The sequence below is a fragment of the Poromitra crassiceps genome (genome assembly GCF_964638095.1).
Source record: "Poromitra crassiceps genome assembly, chromosome: 27".
Taxonomy (NCBI): domain Eukaryota; kingdom Metazoa; phylum Chordata; class Actinopteri; order Beryciformes; family Melamphaidae; genus Poromitra; species Poromitra crassiceps.
This window is the reverse complement of record NC_139650.1, coordinates 5,030,520-5,050,541: the sequence shown is the minus strand read 5'-3', so window position 1 is coordinate 5,050,541 and position 20,022 is coordinate 5,030,520. Positions and strand designations below refer to the sequence as shown.

Here is a 20,022-nt window from a genome sequence, read left to right as displayed (position 1 = left end):
TCCTGCTTGATCCAGAGTTCCTCCTGTTCCTCTTTAATGTGTGGGGGCTCTGGGTCCTCCTGAAGCTGCTCTCCCTCCTGACTGCTCCAGCGTTCCTCTTTAATGTGTGTGGGCTCTGGGTCCTCCTGAAGCTGCTCTCCCTCCTGCTTGATCCAGAGTTCCTCCTGTTCCTCTTTAATGTCTGGGGGCTCTGGGTCCTCCTGAAGCTGCTCTCCCTCCTGACTGATCCAGAGTTCCTCCTGCTCCTCTTTAATGTCTGGGGGCTCTGGGTCCTCCTGAAGCTGCTCTCCCTCCTGCTTGATCCAGAGTTCCTCCTGTTCCTCTTTAATGTGTGGGGGCTCTGGGTCCTCCTGAAGCTGCTCTCCCTCTTGCTTGATCCAGAGTTCCTCCTGCTCCTCTTTAATGTCTGGGGGCTCTGGGTCCTCCTGGTCCAGACTGGGGCTCCACTCCTGCAGCTCAGGGGGAACTTCTTCTTTAATGACCAACAGCTGCTGGAAATCTGGAGGTATGGCTACTCTGTGTAACCGCACTACAGGATTTAAAACAGTGTCCAGCAGCATTCGTTGCTCATTCTTTTTTGAACAAGAAGATTCTGGCCTGATATCGGAGTGAATTGTTACCTCCTTACACTCCATTTCCTTCTTCAGAAGCAGTCAACTCAGTGGAGTGGGAAGATCGAAGATCTGGACTCAGTCGAAGAAGCTTGCGATAAAGGAGTCTGCTATCTTCTTTCAAACAGCCTAAATATCTCTTCAACGGCCGCAGTTAGTCGCTAGTTCACCAACGCTGTCAGGTTTTGTATTTGGTCATTAGAAATGTCCATACAGTGACACAGGACGTTTTCCTCCTGAACGATTTACTCACAAATGTTGTTTTTGAAAGCTCCGATAAACGTTAGCTCAATAGCTTCACAGCTAACTAGCATTAGCTAAACCATTCATCTGAGTCCATAAGAAAGATGAGCTTCTTCTTCCTCTCAGTGCTAAACGAGCCTCGTCTCAAGTTTATATATTCGTGATTATATATAATCCATACACCGCCTTCTGTTGGTCATTAGGTATAGCTGTAAACTATGGAATTTGGAAGAAAAGCAACAAGGTAACCAGAACAAAGCTGCGGCAGCTTGATCGACCCACCTTCTTCTTCTAATAGCTTCCCGGCAGACTAGATGCCTTGCGGCACGTTGCTGCCTCTCACACAAAGAGCATAGAAGGAAAGAGACGACACTCCAGCCATTTTTGGAAACAGAATGCGCCTCGCAGTGGTCAGCTGCGGTAGCGCGGGCCCCTATAATCAGCCTCTCTAAACAGTAACTCAACGGGAGAACACTCTAAATTTCGTGGATTCACATCTTTTCTGGGCGTACTGTAAATCTTGATTGAAGTGGTGTAGTGCAGGGATGTAAGACAACAACCATATTGTGGAAACTAAGCAATTTTTTTCTTTTTTTTCTTTTAGTTTTTTCAAGATAAATAGTAAATGCAAAGGACCCGAGGTTAAAACCACGGCAACGCACTTCTGACGGAGTGGACGACAGCCGCATTTGCGCAAACTGTTTACAGGTTAGTAGCTTCTTGTTAAATTTGGATTCTGTCAGTTTTCATTGTCAGTCAGTAGTTTGGGGGAGTTTTACAGTATATCCCCCACTTTTTTTTTAGTCAGAAAGAAAGAAATGTCTCCAGACAGAACTTATGGGGGGGAGGACCTTTTATGTATTTTGTGTAGTCTGAAGAATGTCAAAGAGCAATATCTGGTGTTAGGGTTACACATAGTCCATCCCTATTCCATACCTCTACTTCCAGGTTTCAAAAGCGACCCTGATGATTACCAAAGAGTGGTATCTGGAATGTATTTCAGATCATTATTGTAGTAAAATAGTCAATTTTCAAATTAAAAGTTGTCCCCCAAGGCTGTCCTGTTTATTGCTGAGTGCCCTTTTATAAGGTGTTCATCAGACATGTTGTTGCCACCAGCCTCCTGTTGGCGATTCACAGCCATGCTTGTGGAAGTCAACAGGGTGCAAACTAGTTCTCTCAAATCATCAAGCCATTCCATATATTTCAATAGTTGTCATTACAGTAGATCTTTGAAAAGACCGGTACACAATTTTAAGATTGGGGTTTGGTTTTGAGCCTAATTTTGAGATTTTGTAATGGTTTATTTTTAAACGTGATATAGTCTGATGGTGAATTTACATCGTTTCCCTCCTGTCCTTCCTCTGTGAATCCATATTCCTCTAAGCTGTATAAATCACACAGGATGCTCCTATGCCGCCTTTTCAGTCATCTTCAATGGTTTGGTGGTCACAGCAAATTGAACATGTCTTGCATTCAGAGTCTGAAATTGGCACCCACCAAGTGCCAAATACCAGCAAAATTAGTCTTTGATGCTTAAATCAAGAAGCCTTTTCATTGACTAATATTTGGTCTTTGCCTGTGTCCTTTTGGCCACCATACGCTCTCTCTGATAGTGAGCGAATCAAGTCAAAGCGCTGTATCAAACAGGCTCCTGAGTGGCTGCCTGTTAGGCACCAAGAAGACAGAATGAAGACCAGAGGAAAAAAGAAAGAAAGAAAAACATTGTATATGGGGAGTGTGAAGTTTTAAAGTAACACACAGTAGCTGATTCTGCACACAAAATAGAAGTGAAAACGGGCCGGGTGACATATTTCTGTGAGCAGTGTAAATTAATTATTTTGGCAGGTAAAAACTGGGCAGGTACATTTTGTTCTACCAGCAGGTACATTGGTGTTACTAGCCGCTGGCAGGCGAGCGAAAAAGTTAATTTCAGTGACATCGGTGCAGAAATAGCCCTGGTAGTGGGTGCTATGTATCTTGGGCCAGATCATTAAACTGTGTTAAAACTGTGTGCTCTGTTCTCTCTGAGAGCATGTCATGTACCTGCATCCTCCATGTTTGCAATCAACACTAAATCACATTAGACAGAGTCTGAACTGTTGTTGCACTGCTACGCTCTCTATGGGTTGAGACTTTCAACCGTGTTGCATTCTGGTCACACCCCAGTCAGTAAAGTCAGTGTTTTGCCGTAGACCAGTGGTTCTGATTCTGAAACATTTTCACATCGCGAAACATCCTGACCCCTATCAGATTTTGTCCCAAGGTCCCCCATCTGATCAGATTTTTGCCTTTTAGATGTTTTATTAAAGTGCATGAAACCCATGACCAAAACAGTCATACATTATGTCATTGTGTTACTTATGGATGGAATTAATAGTGAAAATATTCCCCTTTTTGCTGGGGACCCCCCAAAACGCGCTCAAGGACCTCTGGGGGTCCCCGGACCCTGCTTTGAAAACCAATGCCTCATGTGATTGTGTTTTGCTCTTGAAAAATGTATCTTTCTCTGTTTTTCTTTTCATCACAAAATACTTTTTCTCAATCATACTGTCCCCTCCCCCTCCTCTGTGCACGCTGGCACCCTCCTGGTATAGTGGGCATGGGGATGTTCTGTGGCTCTCTGTACCACCAGGCCCTGACGGGGGACCCCGGCCTGCGCAAGATAGCTCCCGTGGGTGGCATGGCCATGATCGCCGGCTGGCTGGCCATGGTTCTCTGAAAGCCCTCTCGACGGCTCACATCACCTCCACAGAGACGCTGCGTGACACTCAACTGTCAAACTTGTGTATCAGTGAAGTGGAGATGGTTGGAAGAGACGGTCTCTCATCCAGGGGGTCCCTTCCCTGGGTGGCAGCATAAGGCCGCAGTGTGGCAGTAACGCTTTCTCTCCCTCCCCATTACTGGCTGTTTTCTGACTTTGTGACTTTGAATGTGTAAATATGTTCTGCACTTTGCCATGGTTAAAGAAAATCCCTTCTCTTAAGATTTGGTGGCAATGACTTAACAGATGCAGCAGCTGTCATGTCAGAATTTCAGTAATGATGCTTTTAAACCGGGTAATTTTTTCCGTTTCCACAGATGCTGTCTGCAGCTGGAGCCATGCTGACTGCAAGTTGGCGGCACTAAAGGATAGTGTTGATAGTTTTGTCTATTTGGTGGTTTTTTTCAGTATTTGCCCATACTGCAAAAATACACCTCATATATACTTCTGAATATGTTTTGAGCTTGTACAAAAATCATCTGAAATGTGTGTGTGTATATATATATATATTACACACGGTATGTGTACATGTACTGTATATGCCTAAAGTGACGACATGAATTTTTTCAAGCTTTTATATCAGTCAAATATTAAACTATTTAAGTAACCTATGCAGGAAAATAAGTCATGTAACCATACAAGCTCTATTACTTTATGTGTTTTAGTAAATTATTTTAATGTGAGAAAGATACAGTAGATTGCAAAATCCCCCCCACCAAAAAAAAGGCACACAAAAAACCATTACTAATTGTATAGTGTAGAAATAAAATGCTACACACTGCTATCACAGTAACAACTTTTTTACTTCTTCACTTGGACATGTTACAATGAAACTGGAAAATTGGTCTTTTTCACACTCCTGCCAAAGTGATTAGATTCATTTAAGTTTTTATGGTCCATGTGTTTGCTGCAACAAGTAGTAACACTGTACCATACAAAAGAAAAGCAGCATGCAGAAAAATACAGAATTTACCATATTAACCGGACTTTGGAGTTTAACGTTTCTTTAACTTTAACATTGCTTTTGTTTTGTTTTTCATTATAAAACGGAATCATTTTGCCAAGAAGAAAGGTAAAGAGGAAAGTTACATTAGTAGGTACTGGGCTTTTTTTTTCCCACCAACAGCGAGTTTGTCTATGGTAATTCTCTCAGTGGAGAGCTCCACTGAGAGAACAAATTAATCTTCAGATGTGCTGACAAGTCTTAAGTGTTTTTTTCTGTTTTATTAAAAAAAAAAAGTTAAACGTTAGAATGACTATAACAGACCTGGAAAAAAGTATGTGTAAATGTGTTATCTTAAATGACAATGAATCCTGAGAAAAAATACACGAATAGTCTAATCTGTGTGATTGACAGGAGAGATGATCAGAGGGGTGGTGGAGTTTTCATCTTCAGGACCAAAGTATGGGTAGAGTTTCTCAGTGAAGGTGCAGCCAGTATATGAGTAGATAAGAGCTGCAGCATCTACGTCATAAAAGGAGAGCAGACCCTCCTCATAATCCACAAACACCCCCACCTTCTGAGGCTTCGTCTTCAGAGAGAGGAGGACAGCAGGGCCAGCAAGAGCTTCGTACTCATTTCCATTCCTCAACCATATAGTCCAGAAGCCATCCTCTGGTTCCAGTGTGATATTTCCCTTCCTGTTGATCGACTTTCTGGCCACTCCTAAATCCCAATGAGTATTTCCTTTAACCTGAACCTCATAGTAAAATCTTCCTGAGGAGAAGCTCTGCTTTCCTAAGACACATGAACAAACAGAAAATCTCTCTGGGTTGTCTGGAAGATTCTTCTTTACATCACCATGTTTTACTTGTTTCCCATCATCAGATAGGATGAGATGGGGATATGCTGTTTCAGGATCCAGAGTTACATTCACTGCATACTGCTGGACCCTCTTCAGCTCAATATCAGCACGCAGCTTCTCCACAGCTCTCCTCACAGTCCCCTCATATGATGAGCGATGGACACCGACCTCTGTCCAGTCCTTGGTGTGTGGAGGAGTGTTCAGGGATGGGAAGCTTTGGAGGAGGTGGAGGTAGTCTTCGGTGCGTGAGAGCTGCTCCACCTCAGCGGTTCTCTTCATCAGCTCAGAGATCTCCTGTTCCAGCTCTTTGATGAAGCCTTCAGCCTGTTTCTCTGTTGTTTTCTGCTTCTCTCCAATCGTCTCAATGAGCTCAGCCTGGCCTCTCTCCACAGACTGCATCAGAGCGGTGAAGACCTGCACACTGTCTGCTATCTCTCTGTCTGCATCTTCCTTGCTGAGCTCTACTGAGTGTTTGATCTCCTGAATCTTCTGTTGTCTCTCCTGGATCATCTGCTGAAGTCCACCCCCTGTCCTCCCCAGCTCAGCCTTCTTTTCTTCATATTCTTCTTTGAGAGGTACAAAGTGATGTGACATGTGGTCTGACTCAGTGCAGACCAGACACACACACATCTGGTCCGTCTTGCAGAACAGCTGTAGCGGTCCATCATGCTCTTTACACATCCTGTCCTCCAGGTTCTCCACAGGATCCATCAGCTTATGTCGTTTGAGGCTTTTGATTCTCTGGTGAGGCTCCAGGTGAGTCTCACAGTAGGAGGCCAGACACACCAGGCAGGACTTCTGGGCCTTCCGTTTGGTCCCAGTGCAGACGTCACAGGGAACTTCTCCTGGTTTGGCACTTTGTTGGTCTGGGCAGCTGCTGGCTTTCATCTGAGCTGACTTCCTGAACTGAGTAGCCATCTCAGATATGAAAGTATTGACCCGCAGCAGAGGTCTTCTGTCAAAAACCTCTTTACACATGGGACACTTGCACTGGACACTAACATCCCAGTGCTGAGTGATACAGCTCATGCAGAAGTTGTGTCCACATGGTGTGGAGACTGGATCAGTGAACACATCCAGACAGATGGAGCACAGGAACTGCTCTTCAGAGAGGAGCCAGCTGGCAGCAGACATATCTGAGACCTAAAGTGAAAGTGTGAAACAGCAATACTGTAACACATCATTCTTGAATATTCATATTGAAACATATCAAAGATAGATTACTGGAATATTATCAAAAGTAATTTTGAGTTATGTAGTTAAACTGCACTTCGTTGGAAACGTAATTTGACACGTATCAGTGCAAAATGAAAACAGGAAAACATCCCATCTGGATACAGCTCAATTATGTGTCACATGCTCTGTGTTTAAACAGTAAATGATCTGCTGTAGCCTACTCACCTGTGTATGTCTAAGACTCTGCTGTATTGTTGAGAAGGCCAGATGAACTATTTATCAGATGATGTATTTATCTTTCGAGAGAAAGAAAGAAGATTGATCGACTGCAGCATTGCTCTCACTCTTGAGTTTCACTTCAGGAATATGACGTTGAAACACTCCTGTCAAAGAACTTATATTCATAAGAGTTGAGAACTAATTCATTGTTCCATTGCACAACACACGCAGCAAGTCCGCCATTTTGGCCTAGAGGAGACGCCTATGACTGTGGGATTCTTTCCAGTGCTTCCTGGGTACGAAAATTGTGAATTATTGATCAAAAAAAGAAACTGAGTGTGCAGCCTGAAGCGGTAGAAATTGTTGGCACGGCGCAGCTAGCAGGAGGTGAAAATACGGACCTATTGCTCTGATTAGCTGTCATCTTTCTTTGCTGTTGTCCTATTAGCCAATAAGTTTGTTTTTTTTCAGGCCAGAATGGCGGCGCTGTTGTCTAAAAATATATATCAGCCCTTGCCTTCAATACTCTTTGCTCCTGTCTCTCCAGTGTTGCTCCGCCTCTACTTGCAGTTAAAAGGAAGTTCATGTTTTGTAAAAAGATAATTTGGTCTGCTGTATTTATGTCACTCTGCAGCGAATTTAATATGCCCCCAAACACATCATATAAAATCAAAAATTGTGAAATGTATGTGTGTGTGTGTGTGTGTGTGTGTGTGTGTGTGTGTGTGTGTGTGTGTGTGTGTGTGTGTGTGTGCGTGCGTGCGTGCGTGCGTGCGTGCGTGCGCGCGCATGTTTGCGTGTGCCACGTTACGTCATTACGTCTTGCAACGTTACGTCATTCCATGATGGCTGAAGATCCTGGAGGAACATTTTTCAACTTCTCTGTCAATTTTCTCTTTTTCTCTTTACCTCTGCTTGTCATAGAGACATGGCAGGACTCACAGCCCCGTTAAGTGCCCACAGATCGTTGATATCGTCATGCCCAAGAAAGGGAACCGAAAACGGCTGAAGTTTAAGGCCGGGGACGTCTGTTCAGAATCAGGTGAGAAATGCTAACGTTAGGTTAGCCAGCAAGCTAGCCCGCCTACTGGTGCTGCAGCTGCCATGGAAGTGAACTAGGTCAGGGCAGGATGGGCAGTTGTGCCTGTGCCAGGGCCGAGTCATCTCTGCAGTTTTCAATCCAACCAAAGACCACACAGGGTGAAATTATTATTTAGTTCTTCCTCTCTGTTTGAAGCTGTGTTAATCAGTTAACGTTAAATTAGCTGGTAACGTTAGTTTATAACTACTAGCTAGTGTTGGGCTCAAATTAAAACCTGCAGACTCTCGGCCCGTATGGCACACTGTTAAACAGTATCTGTTGTATTGGCTTATATTTTGACATTCTGAGTGAGAGCAGAAGTAGTAGCTCAAGAGTTTGATGTATAATAATATATGCATGTCGTGTTAAAGTTGTGTGAACTGTCGCAGTTTTTAAAATGTAAACAGAGTGACGTTTGTTTACCAAAATGCTACTATGAATCACCTCATTCAATGGAAAGGAATTGTTTCAAAATGTCCCCATTCTCTGGGATGGAGTTGTACAATCTCTACAACCCAGTTTCCCTGGGCTTGTAGAGATGACTTGCAAAACCCCATTTATTGGATAGGATTCGGGGGTTGTACAGATTACTTGCAAAACCTAATTTAATGGATAGGATTCTCCATGGGCTCTTCTCTCGACCACCCTGCCCACCTCTGCAGGCATGGGGAGGGTCTGCTTGGACCCCTGTGTCCTTAGGTTTAGGCATGGGGGATGGGAGAGGTTAGGGGTGGGAGAGGTTAGGTTTAGGCATGGGGGTGGGAGAGGTTAGGGGTGGGAGAGGTTAGGGTCTTGGTTATGATTAGGCATGGGAGAGGCTTGGAGGGGTCTCCGGAGGCGACCCCCGAGACCCCCTGAAGTGGTCTCCGACCCTCCCTTCGGCCCGCAGACCCTCCAAAGCGACCCCAGGACCTCCACAGGGTCCTGGGGCCCACCCCAGGTTTATCCATTAAATTGGCTTTTTCTGGTAAACTGTGCAAGCTGTCCATTGAATGGGGTGTTTAAGGTAACCTGTTCAAGCTGGACATTAAATGGGGTTTTGCAAGTAATCTCTACAACCCCAGAGAAACTGGGTTGTAGAGATTGTACAACTCCACCCCAGAGAATGGGGACATTTTGAAGCAATTCCTTTCCATTGAATGAGGTGATTCATAGTAGATCGGATGATTGGTAAGATGTGAGGCATCGCCATCAATATTCAATTTAGACTGTTTAATAACAATCAAAAATCTTGCTCGTAGTTGCTTCAAGTTTTACTACATGACTCCTTGTTTTCATAATTTAAGACTTTCACAAAAAAGTCAAGTAATTTTTCACTCTCAACTGGCAGACAAACGATTGCAGGTGAAGTGATGATGATAGCTCCATATAGCCTAATCAATCATCATATTTTTGTCTTATTTTTCCTAGTGACAGTTGCTGATTATGCCAATGCTGATCCAGCCGTTGTGAAGTCTGGACGGGTGAAAAAGGCTGTTGCGAATGCAGTTGAAAAAGAAGGTAAAATGAAAATTTTAACACCACATTGCAGTTTCTTAAGTCCCTCTCTTCAGTCTGCCTTTTCCTTGTAGATGGCAGTGGACTGATATGAAAGGGTTATTCAGCTCTGTGTTGAAAGGTGATCCAGGTGCTTAAACTGTGTTTCAGTGAAGTTACTCTGCGGCCTGGAAGCATCTCAGGGTGCCGTACAGGAGGTCCTCTCATCTGCAATAAGCGTTACAGAAGATGCCTTGGAGAGCAGTGATGACCTAGACCATGAAGAAGATGGAGGAAATGAAACTAAAGTGGCCCGCAGGAAGAAAAACAAGAGAAGAAAAGGTATTGTTCAGCACATCTTTTAGGATATGCACTTGGTTCATCCCAGTGCATATCCTAGTCATCCAATTAGCGGATGTGCGCAATAAATTGGCCATTTCCATATCAACAACACAATCCATGTGTATGTCAATAAACACAGAGCAGGTGTTGGAAAAGCTGGTCCATGATGGAGGAAGACACTTTCTTCCGTTTCATTCTGCGTTCTGGCTGCACTGAGCTCGGATCATGCTGCAGCGTCAAGCTAGCGACGACAACTTCACATCACCTCCGGCCGTTACTTTCAAAATAAAACGCTGTGTGAAAGCCATAGTAGTCTGTAAAAAGATAAAACCAAGCACTATACGACAACACCTCCGGCCGGGTTTTTCAACATAACACCTTCCCCAGTGCTAAGCGCTGTTGGTAATCTGAGACATTCGACATTGAGTAAGTAGTTGTATAGCATTTTTTTTGTTTTTAACTTTTGAAAGTTATTTTTCAAACAAGAATCTTTGGCACGTGGAAAAATGTTATATTAAAAGTTGTTAGTTTCATAATTCAATTTGTATGATTGAATTTGTGCTCAATAAAATAGTTGAGTTATTTCTTTATAATGAAGATTTTTTTGTTTCCCTGTCACAAAAGGGGGAATAAATAACAACAACAAATCAGTAGCGACCCAGAAATTTGCAATTGGTGCATCCCTAATTGTAATTTTGTCATATTCGTCTACTACCTAGACCAGTAGTTCTCAACCTTTTGACTCGAGAGCCAAATGTTTGTCTAAATGTCAAAATTTTAGACAATAACGAACAAATATTTAATGAGGGTTTCAAACTTCCTATCCATTTAGGTGTCCCAGTGCTGGGTCCCTCATTCATTTTTTGGTTGCACCTGTGTTTACCCTGTTTACCCTATTAGAGACAAAACGGCTGCTGTGAAAAAGGCCCATTGTTTGTTCAAACCATTCCTCTTGACACATTTGTTTTATAAGGTGGCACTGGCTCTGATGTTTGTATGTTGGTCTTTGCAGCGAGCAGTGAGAGCAGTGAAGGGGGAGAGTATCCGGTGGATATTTGGTTGGTGCTGTCCTCCTATATTCGGCCTGAGGATGTGTGCAGATTTTCCCTAATCTGCAGAAATGCCTGGACTGTCACCTGCACCGCAGCCTTCTGGACGCGGCTCTACAGGAGGTGGGTTCTGGCCAGCCCTCTCTTGTCTGTTGGCCTTTCTGTTTGACAGTACAGTTTTCCTTTTGTCTTCCCACCAACATAGTCGCATGAGGTCAATCCAGCAGTTGCATTCTTCTTCTTGGCCTATTTTAAGAGGTATCGCCTTCGCTTCAAGGCTCAATCTGCAATGGCAATATAGTGCCACACCACTTGGAAGTCCTTATAAAGGTACTACATGTGATTTTGGAGAAAGATTGAGTCAACGCGGTTCTCATTCTCCCAGGTATTTTGGGGTTGGTGCGCTGGACCGTCCTCCAACCCAAAGTGTCAGTATTTGTTGACCTGGGAAAATGAGAACCGTGTTGACTCAGTCTTTCTCCAAGATCACATAGCTCCTTTAAGGGCCCAGCGTTGTTTAATCTAAGATGTTCTGAAACAATGGAGTGAAAGAGTAGGGGTGGGAATCACCAGATGCCCACGATACGATACTAAAACGATACTTGAGTCACGATACGATAGTATTGGGATATTGCGATATTTCGATATATTGTTTAACTCCTTTTCCTTGACCTCACCGGAAGTAAAACATGCAGTGTTTTTTGGTTATGTTTTGTTTTTGCCCCACACATAGGCTACATTATTAAGCGTCTCTGGACTCAATACGCCACTGCAGGCGGGACTGCAACATCGGGCGCTTCGGGCAGATGCCCGGTGGCCTGGCATGGCCTGGCCTGCAATTTTTTTATTATTATTATTATTATTTTTTAAAATATCGATACAGTATCGTCAGGCAAAATATCACGATACTATGGTGTATCGATTCCCCCCCCACCCCTAGAAAGCAGTGATAATGATGCCAGTCATTTGTTTGAGTGTGGAATACATGGATGACTGAATGATTGACTAGTGGACCTGCCAAAAACCTTTGCCCACCACCACCATCATACCTCAGCTTGTAGGTTTCACTCAAAGCCTGACTCGGGGAGAGGTTTAGGGTATCAGTTATGGATATGTAACGCAGGGATGCAAACTAGTCACCTTTTGCATCCCAAAATAGGACGCTTAAATTAATGATTTTTTAGTGGTTTTGTGTCTGCCCTGGTAGATCTGTCACCCTTTTCACTCTCCATGACTTTGCATCTTTGACATAGATTCATGAATGAGTATTCATTTTAAAGTAAAATATTATACCCCCCCCGCCCCCTCCATGTCATTAAGCGATGTTGGTCCATTATAATCAGTTTTTCATTTTGAGCCATACAAATGTATTTATTTGTCAAATGCAGGAACCTGTCCATTCACAGTAGAAAATGTCTTGCCTACAGTTCCATAAACAAAGTACCATAAATTCCGGACTATAAGGCGCACCGGTGTATAAGCCGCACCTGCAAAGTTGACTGTTTTTTACATATATAAGCCGCACCGGACTATAAGCCGCGGGTGTTTTAATGTTTTTTTTTTTTTTTTTTTTTTTTTTGTGTTTTTGTGTTTTAATGTTTAATTACCATATGTAAGGGTTCATGCACAGAGGGGATTGTCGGGAAAGAGATGGCTGTTTGAGGAAGCTCCCATTTATTAACATTTCAACAAAACAACATAACACAACACCACCTGTGTTGTTTTTTACAGTGCACACAGTGTCCGCGGTGTGGTGAAAAGAGGGCAAGAGAGGAAATTAAAACAGAAGTGGATTTATAGTTAGAAAGAGTGCTAAAAAAGAGAGATTTTTTTTTTTTTTTGGAAAAAATCCACAGATAAGCCGCACCGTTATATAAGCCGCAGGGGCCAAAAAAGCCCAAAAAACGGGAAAAAAGCCGCGGCTTATAGTCCGGAATTTACGGTAAATAGTATAGTATTGTATATTTATCCGTTTCTTTATCCTTCATCTTTCAATCTGTCTCCTCCACAGGCACTACAACATGGACACCCATCTGCCGTTTCGTCTGCAGCCTGACTCCATTGACAGGATGCGCTGTCTGCGGGCCTGTGTGATTCGCTCCCTCTTCCATCTGTACGAGCCATTCAGTTTGCGTGTCTCCAAAATCCCCGCCCTGCCAGAATCTACGCCCACAACCCTGCTCAACTCCAAGGTCAACAGACTGAATGCATGGTCAATGTGATGTGTAGTCAAAACATCTGGTATAGGGGGCTTAAGTATCTTATTTTATTTATTTAATTTTTTACTAGAGACACATCTGATTTGTATCTCACAGCAAAATATGTATAAGAAGCCCATATTTAAACTGCCATATTTTGGTTTTGAAGATTCTTACGGTTTTTGTTTTTATTTTATGGTTATGGTAAAATTGGGTCTACATGTATTTCTGGAGCCGGTTGCACAAAGCACCTTAGGTAAAGATTTTGCTCAAAGTCCGAGTTAAAGGAAAACTCCGCCCATTTTCAACCAGCTTTGTATCATTAGAACATCAGTAGTATATCAGAAAACTGTAAACTGTTTTGAAGTCTGTCATTTAATTTGACAGTTATTGAGTGTTAAAGTGTGGACCAGTGACATCACTGGTCCACACTAACTCAAATTAATAACTCATTAACTCAAATCAACTCTCAATAACTGTCAAACTAGATGAATGATGAGTAGTTTGACAGTTATTGAGAGTTGATTTGAGTTAATGAGTTATTAATTTGAGTTAGTGTGGACCAGTGATGTCACTGGTCCACACTTTAACACTCAATAACTGTCAAATTAAATGACAGACTTCAAAACCGTTTACAGTTTTCTGATATACTACTGATGTTCTAATGATACAAAGCTGGTTGAAAATGGGCGGAGTGTTCCTTTAAGGTTTCCTTAAAATAAAATTGGTTGCACAAAACACCCTTAAGTCTTCTCCTTAAGGTCTCTCCTTAAAATGTTCACTCGAGTATTTAAGATTTGCACCTTATCTTGGTCTCAGTTAATGGTAAAATGGCCTGCATTTAGTGTATATAGCGCTTTTTATCCAAAGTGCTTTACAATGAGTAGGTACATTCACGATGGTGGCAAGCTGCCACGCAGAGGTGTAATGTGCGAATACTCAGCAGGTGGAACCCAGTCTTGTGTTTAAAAATAATGACGTTTTATTATTCCCTATTAAAAATACACTCTAAACACTGAAAGGGCCGTTGGAACAATATAGATTGGGGCATAAAGTGTCCAGTTGCTTGGTCCCTCTGTGCTGTGCTGTCGGGAGAACATCTGCTGCATGCACAGCTGAGGAGCATTTCGACCAATCAGTGGCAGTGGTTAGTCGAGTGACAGGCAGACGGCTCCTCCCCCATGGCCTGTCCATCACTGGTCTGAGTCTTTGACGTAAATAAAGATTCAACACAGGGTGCTGGCGCAGCCATTGCGAGCAATTTGGCGTCCAGCATCTTGCCCAAGGACCCTTCGACATGCAGACTGGCGGAGACGGGGATCGAACCACCGACCTCTTTTTATCCAAAGTAATTAGCGGACGAGCCGCTCTACCTCCTGAGCCACATCGGCCACAGCCGCCCCATGGTCTGATACGTGATAGTATCAGCTCTTTCTGATCCCAGGTAGCCTCATCCGTGGCGTAATACAGCGCTCGCTTCCACGTTTGCTGTTCCCATGTAACCAGTAAAGAAATGTTTTTATTTTCTGTTTCATTTCGAGTAACGCTACAGTCAACATTTCTAATGCATCCCCACATACTGTAGGCTACATCTATGGCATAGGCTGCAGTGAGAGACCGCACACTTACAACTCCACACTTACAGGGAGTGCTTTGTCTCCACCGTGTCGCTCTTCATCATCAGCGAATGAAAGAGCTGTTTGACGGCAAAGTCAAGCGCTGAAAATGGTCAAAATATAGCGTGCATGTAGTCATGTGATCTGTTTAGGTGAGCCATCTTTTAGGTCAGTGGTTCTCAAACCTTCTCACGTCAAGGACCCCCTAAACTGACACCAATCAGACCACGGGCCCCCATTTGACCGGATTTTGTCCCAGGGCCCAGGGTTTTATTACAGAAAATATGAAACCCAATACCAAAATACCATAGTCATACATTCTGTCATTGTGTTACTTAATGAATGTAATTATAGTAAAAAAAAATATATTGCCTGAGACCCCTTCAAGGACCCCTGGGGGTCCCCCGACCGCATTTTGAGAACCACTCTTTTTTTAAATTACGTTTTTGATCATGGCCTCCATTCACAGAAGCAGAGAGCTCTGTCTCCCTCTCAGAGCTGCGCCGATGCTCCTAACCCGAAGTGCGCTGGATGCATTCTATTGTGGGTAGCCCACTAACTATCGATAAGTACCTCATACAGCCCCACGTCAAAAAATCCGAACTATCCCTTTAAGCCTTAAAGTTTACGGAGTTCCTTAAAATTGAGTCGTACCACAGAAGACCTTAGCAATCCAAGTAAGGACAAAACAACAACAACCTAAGGTACCTCTGACTTTATCTTAACCGCAACATGACTGAGTTTATGGTGATGAATTAAGAAAATCAATAGACATTAAAGCTGGAAGGTCTGTCACAACTGTGCAGAGTCTGTTAGCCAACTGTCAAAATGCAACTGAAAGCTAACATTAGCGACAAAGCTAATGTAGCTTTGTCAAACCTCTCACTTGCTCTTCCAGTGGTCTTCTTGAATTCTGACATTTCTTTTAACAATATATTCTATAGGTCAACTTTGTGAGACGATAACGGGTATCACCAGCACAAGTGCAAGTAAACAAACGGTCTCATGGAAGGTGTAGAAGTTTACCACTGTAAAATCTCTTTCAATGCAGTAAATGCAAGTTTTTCCTTACTCAAGGAAACCTTTTAACTCATTGAGTGCCAATGACGTCGATCGGCGTCAAATCGAATAGTAACGTAGAGTGCCAATGACGTCGATCGGCGTCAAATGCGTTTTTTGACGGTGGGACGTGGATCAAAGCCTCATGCATCTCCTGTAAAAAATATTGTAGCTATTGAAGGTGTATAACCTATTTTACGGACCCATTAGGTGGCGACAGTGCTCTCCAGATTAGAGAAAGTTGAGGAAAAACAGCAGAAAAAGCCGTGATGAAAGAGAAACCGATGCATGAGCCAGAGCGGCACAGATTGCTCTGGCTGGAGCCAACGTTAGCTGCGAACAGCAGCCAATCCGCTCCCACAAATGAGCCCCTCTGTCTCTGCTGTATAGTTTCTCCACACGATTAGCCGCCAGAAAATAAAACCAAAGCCAAACCATTCTCATGAGAATGGTTTGGCTTTTCAGTGTCGCGCTGGGAGCCGGCGCACAAGGCGGAGCGCTCCGAAAATAGACTGGGTGCAGCGCACTTTGAAACGCGCAGCAGAAAGCCTAGAATCGGACGCAGCTTCATCCCAGCTCACAACCGAAACCCCAGAAACGCAGACGAACTCAGCGAGCCCGATCCAGACTCCCCCGACGAGCGGCCGCCATCCGAACGTGGATCCGCAGGCAGCAGAGCCTGCCATAGCAGGCAGCAGAGACTCGCCTGACACACGCAGCAGAGCCACCAGAGACACTCCCACGGAGGAGGAGTTTGGAGTTGAGGGGGGTGGGGGTGCTGTTTATTGAAGGAAATTACTGTTCAGATGTTTCAGGTCAGAAAATATTAGCTTCAGAGTCAGTGATTTGCTTGAAATGCTTCATTTCACAAAAGGCTGATTATCTCAGCTTCTAGATGGAAACGTCTGTTTTTGCTGAAATCAACCTATCTTCTCCGGCTGATAACTAAAGAACGGAAAATGATATCAATAAACTTTTTTTGCTGATGATAGAAGAGAGTCTCATCGTTCTTTGGGCGTGTTCGGTGTTTACATAGTAATATCACACAATATTCTGTGGGCCTCGAGAAATCCCTGAAAACGCTCTGAAACTCTGGCACTGGGAGCGTCCGTTCTCCAAAAGTGGCTGGCACTCAATGAGTTAAGGATGTAAGTCCCTCAGCTAAGGAGAAATCAAACCTTACTTCAGGAGGAAACTTAAGATGCTTTGTGCACCCGGCCTCTGATCCTATTAAGATTAATGCTGAAATATGCGACTTTTCCCCTTGGGACAGGAAGTGTCTTGTTTGAATTATGATAAAAAAAAAAAAATGTATTTACAATACATTATAATGTATTTTGTATGCTGCATTTCTCCTGTTGCAGTGTTTGCTGTTTGGGATCAAAAAAGTGACAGGAACTCGTCCAGAGGCCATGTGGGAGTTCAACTTTAAGTTTATAAAGCAGGTAAAAGTCAACCACATGTCTTTCCACAGATCAAAGCTTTTCAGTTTGATTTGATAGTTAGGGAAAGTTGGCACTATTTACCTCAACATGTTTCCATACTGGTAATAATAGCGACCTTCGGTTGCTGATAGTATAGTGCCCACTGTTGCTATAACTGTGTGTGTGTGTGTGTGTGTGTGTGTGTGTGTGTGTGTGTGTGTGTGTGTGTGTGTGTGTGTGTGTGTGTGTGTGTGTGTGTGTGTGTGTGTGTGTGTGTGTGTGTTGTGTGTGTTGACCTCCCTCTCAGGAGGGCCCCAGTAAGAACGGCAGTGCCAGGTTCCTGTGCACGCCCAGGCAGTACAAAGAGGTCCACACTAACCCTGACTCTGACTGCTACCTGCTCCAGGTCACCACCCTCAACTTCATCGACTTCTCCCCTGGGGTCATGGGTATGACCCTCAGCATGGTTCGTACTTTAACTCTGGATTTAGCTCTAACTCTGTTTTGGTTTTGGTGACCAATTTTTTACAACTGTTACCAAGTAGCTTACTTGTGTTAGGCTAGGTCTTCTATTTTGTCTTTTCTTTTTCTTACACCATAAGTCAGATTTTCACAAAAGAAAAATCTACACGTGTTCAGCTGACCGTGCTCTACAAATTTGCCTCCAGAACCCTCAATGTCTCCCTGGAAAGTTTTTGAGAAATTTTGAAAGTTAAAAAAAAAGTTTTAACATCATCTCCTAAACCGTTTGACTGATCACCACCACCATTTTTTAAATGTAGCATCAACAGACCTATCTCATTACAATTTGTTAAAAGGTTGACATCTACCGGTACTGTCGTTTTGAAGAGATACATTTGTGTATTTGTGAGAGCCTGTCATCTAAATTGTCATAACTTGATGACTGATTATCCAATAATCACAACACTTTGTGAAGTCCAGATATCATCAATGACCATGTCTGTATAGCTGTTTAGGATTGAAGAGTAGGGGAAGCTACAAATGATAAAGACTATGATGATGAAATTGCATGTTGTATGCTACTTAGTCAAAATAGTTTTGTCAACATTCATGTAATAATCATGTAACAGCCGGAACAGTAATGTGAGTATGTGACATCTACTTTTTTAGATTATGATGTTGTCAACGCCAAATTTGGTCGAGGTGCCGAGGGGCCTGTCCAGGATCTGTACTTGTTTCTTCTCCTCTCCTAACCTGTTGGTCCATCTCTGCCTTTCCCCTTAGTTCACAATCAACGTCAGCACAGACATGCGGCACCACCGCGTCCGTCTCATGTTCCAGGACTCTCCGCTCCAGCGGGGCAGAAAGAGAGGGGAGCAGGGCGGCACCCAGGTGGTGCTGGATCCCGTCCACAGTGTGAGGCTCATGGACTGGTGGCATCCACAGTACCCCTCCTCCCCCTGCACCTAGAGCCCGGCCCGCTTGGGCCCAATCCAAATGTCTGGACTTCACCACACTTCTGCGAGTGCTGAGGGCTCCAAATTCAAACAATTGATCCAGTCTACAAAAGGGCCTCGAGTGGACTTTGTGCACAGCGTCCACTTGGGGTGCAGACTTCACCAGATTGCAATACGGACGTGACGTTGTAGTTTTTCCACTTGCCAAAACAACAAAACAAAAAGAACTTATTTTGAATGTGTAAAACAATTACTTGATTAAAACGTTACTTGAATCATGTAGGCCAGAAATAATATTCAACCACATCACAGAAATATCAATATGTAGGAAGTACAGGCCATAGAGGTAAGCAGACTGCATTTTATTGCGGTTGTCTTTAGGCCTATCAGCGGCTTACAGTATTTCTAGCCTCGCAGTCTCTGGCCCTCGCAGACTTGACGTGATGACATTGAACACATCACGGTACGTACGACTGAAGTCCACGAGGGCTATAGTCCACAAGTCCAGAGGGTCTACGTTTGGATTGGGCCTGGGTTCCCATTGCAGCAGACCGTCACACCGAGAACCCTGCTGTTTCTGCTCTAGAACCGTTTATTTCCACAGCGCCACTCACCCCCTAGATCAGTGACTCCAAACCTTGGGGTCCTCCCTCCTATTTTTTTTTATTTTTTTATTTTTTACACAACATAATTTAAAACTATGTGAGAGGATTAGGGCTACATGTGAAAAATATATTTTAGTCCCGAGTTTAAAGTCAGAATTTTAATGTCAGAATTCTGAGTTTAAAGTCAGAATTCCAATGTCAGGATTCTGAAAAAGAGAGTCTGAATTCTGAGATTAAAGTCTGAATTCCGACTTTAATCTCAGAAGAGAATAAAGTCAGAATTCTGAGATTAAAGTCAGAATTGATGTCACCAGTGATGTCACTCGAGCAATTACAATCTTTCCCCTTGATTTTTGTGACCTCAATGTGGGGCCACAAGCAAAAAAAGGTCGGGAACCACTTGCCCTAGATCGACCTGGACACCCAGCACTCTGACAGCACTTAGCTTGAGCAGCCCACCGTCTTCTAAAAACACACGATAGAGAGAGAAACTCGTCTATTAAGAGGTAACCGCTTCATAAGAAGAATTAGAAGTCCAATTCTCCTACACCTTCAACATAATTGCACGTACAACCTATATGGATAACTTGTGTTCTTGTCAGGAATGTTTTTTGGAAACTCATGCGTTGACAGGGTGGAACATTTTCACTGTCCTCCCTCAATTAGTTTTCTGCTCACTCTGAAATAGCTTGATTGTGTTCTAATGAATGTTGAATAAGATGCATCGACTCTCGGTTTTAATATCCTTTTAAAACCATGTCTTTTGTATGTATTTAATTTGATGCAGGCTCACCTTGTTCTATGTGAGTAGCTATTAATGACATTTGCTCTAGATTGAAGGGGCCAAAGAGATGATTTACCTCAAACATCATCCAACTCATCTGCTGATATGAGCATTGTTCCTTTAGTGTGCGTTCACGCCGGGGCCATTTTGGA

The 20,022-nt window shown here is 43.4% G+C and overlaps 2 protein-coding genes across 2 annotated transcripts; one reads left to right on the top strand and one right to left on the bottom strand.

The window, feature by feature from the left end:
• Positions 1 to 4,351: 4,351 nt before the first annotated feature.
• On the bottom strand, positions 4,352 to 6,962 carry LOC310799292 (E3 ubiquitin-protein ligase TRIM39-like). Its single transcript, XM_083661884.1, has 2 exons — positions 6,825 to 6,962; positions 4,352 to 6,566 (listed from the first exon to the last, which is right to left on the bottom strand). The coding sequence occupies exon 2, from the start codon at positions 6,555 to 6,557 to the stop codon at positions 4,956 to 4,958; it is 1,602 nt and encodes a 533-aa protein (XP_083518010.1). The 5' UTR covers positions 6,558 to 6,566; positions 6,825 to 6,962; the 3' UTR covers positions 4,352 to 4,955.
• A 721-nt stretch (positions 6,963 to 7,683) lies between these two features.
• Positions 7,684 to 18,705, top strand: tmem183a (transmembrane protein 183A). Its single transcript, XM_083661743.1, has 8 exons — positions 7,684 to 7,860; positions 9,310 to 9,399; positions 9,547 to 9,717; positions 10,730 to 10,889; positions 12,778 to 12,958; positions 17,004 to 17,084; positions 17,371 to 17,529; positions 18,309 to 18,705. The coding sequence occupies exons 1-8, from the start codon at positions 7,797 to 7,799 to the stop codon at positions 18,492 to 18,494; spliced, it is 1,092 nt and encodes a 363-aa protein (XP_083517869.1). The 5' UTR covers positions 7,684 to 7,796; the 3' UTR covers positions 18,495 to 18,705.
• The last annotated feature ends 1,317 nt before the right edge of the window (positions 18,706 to 20,022 follow it).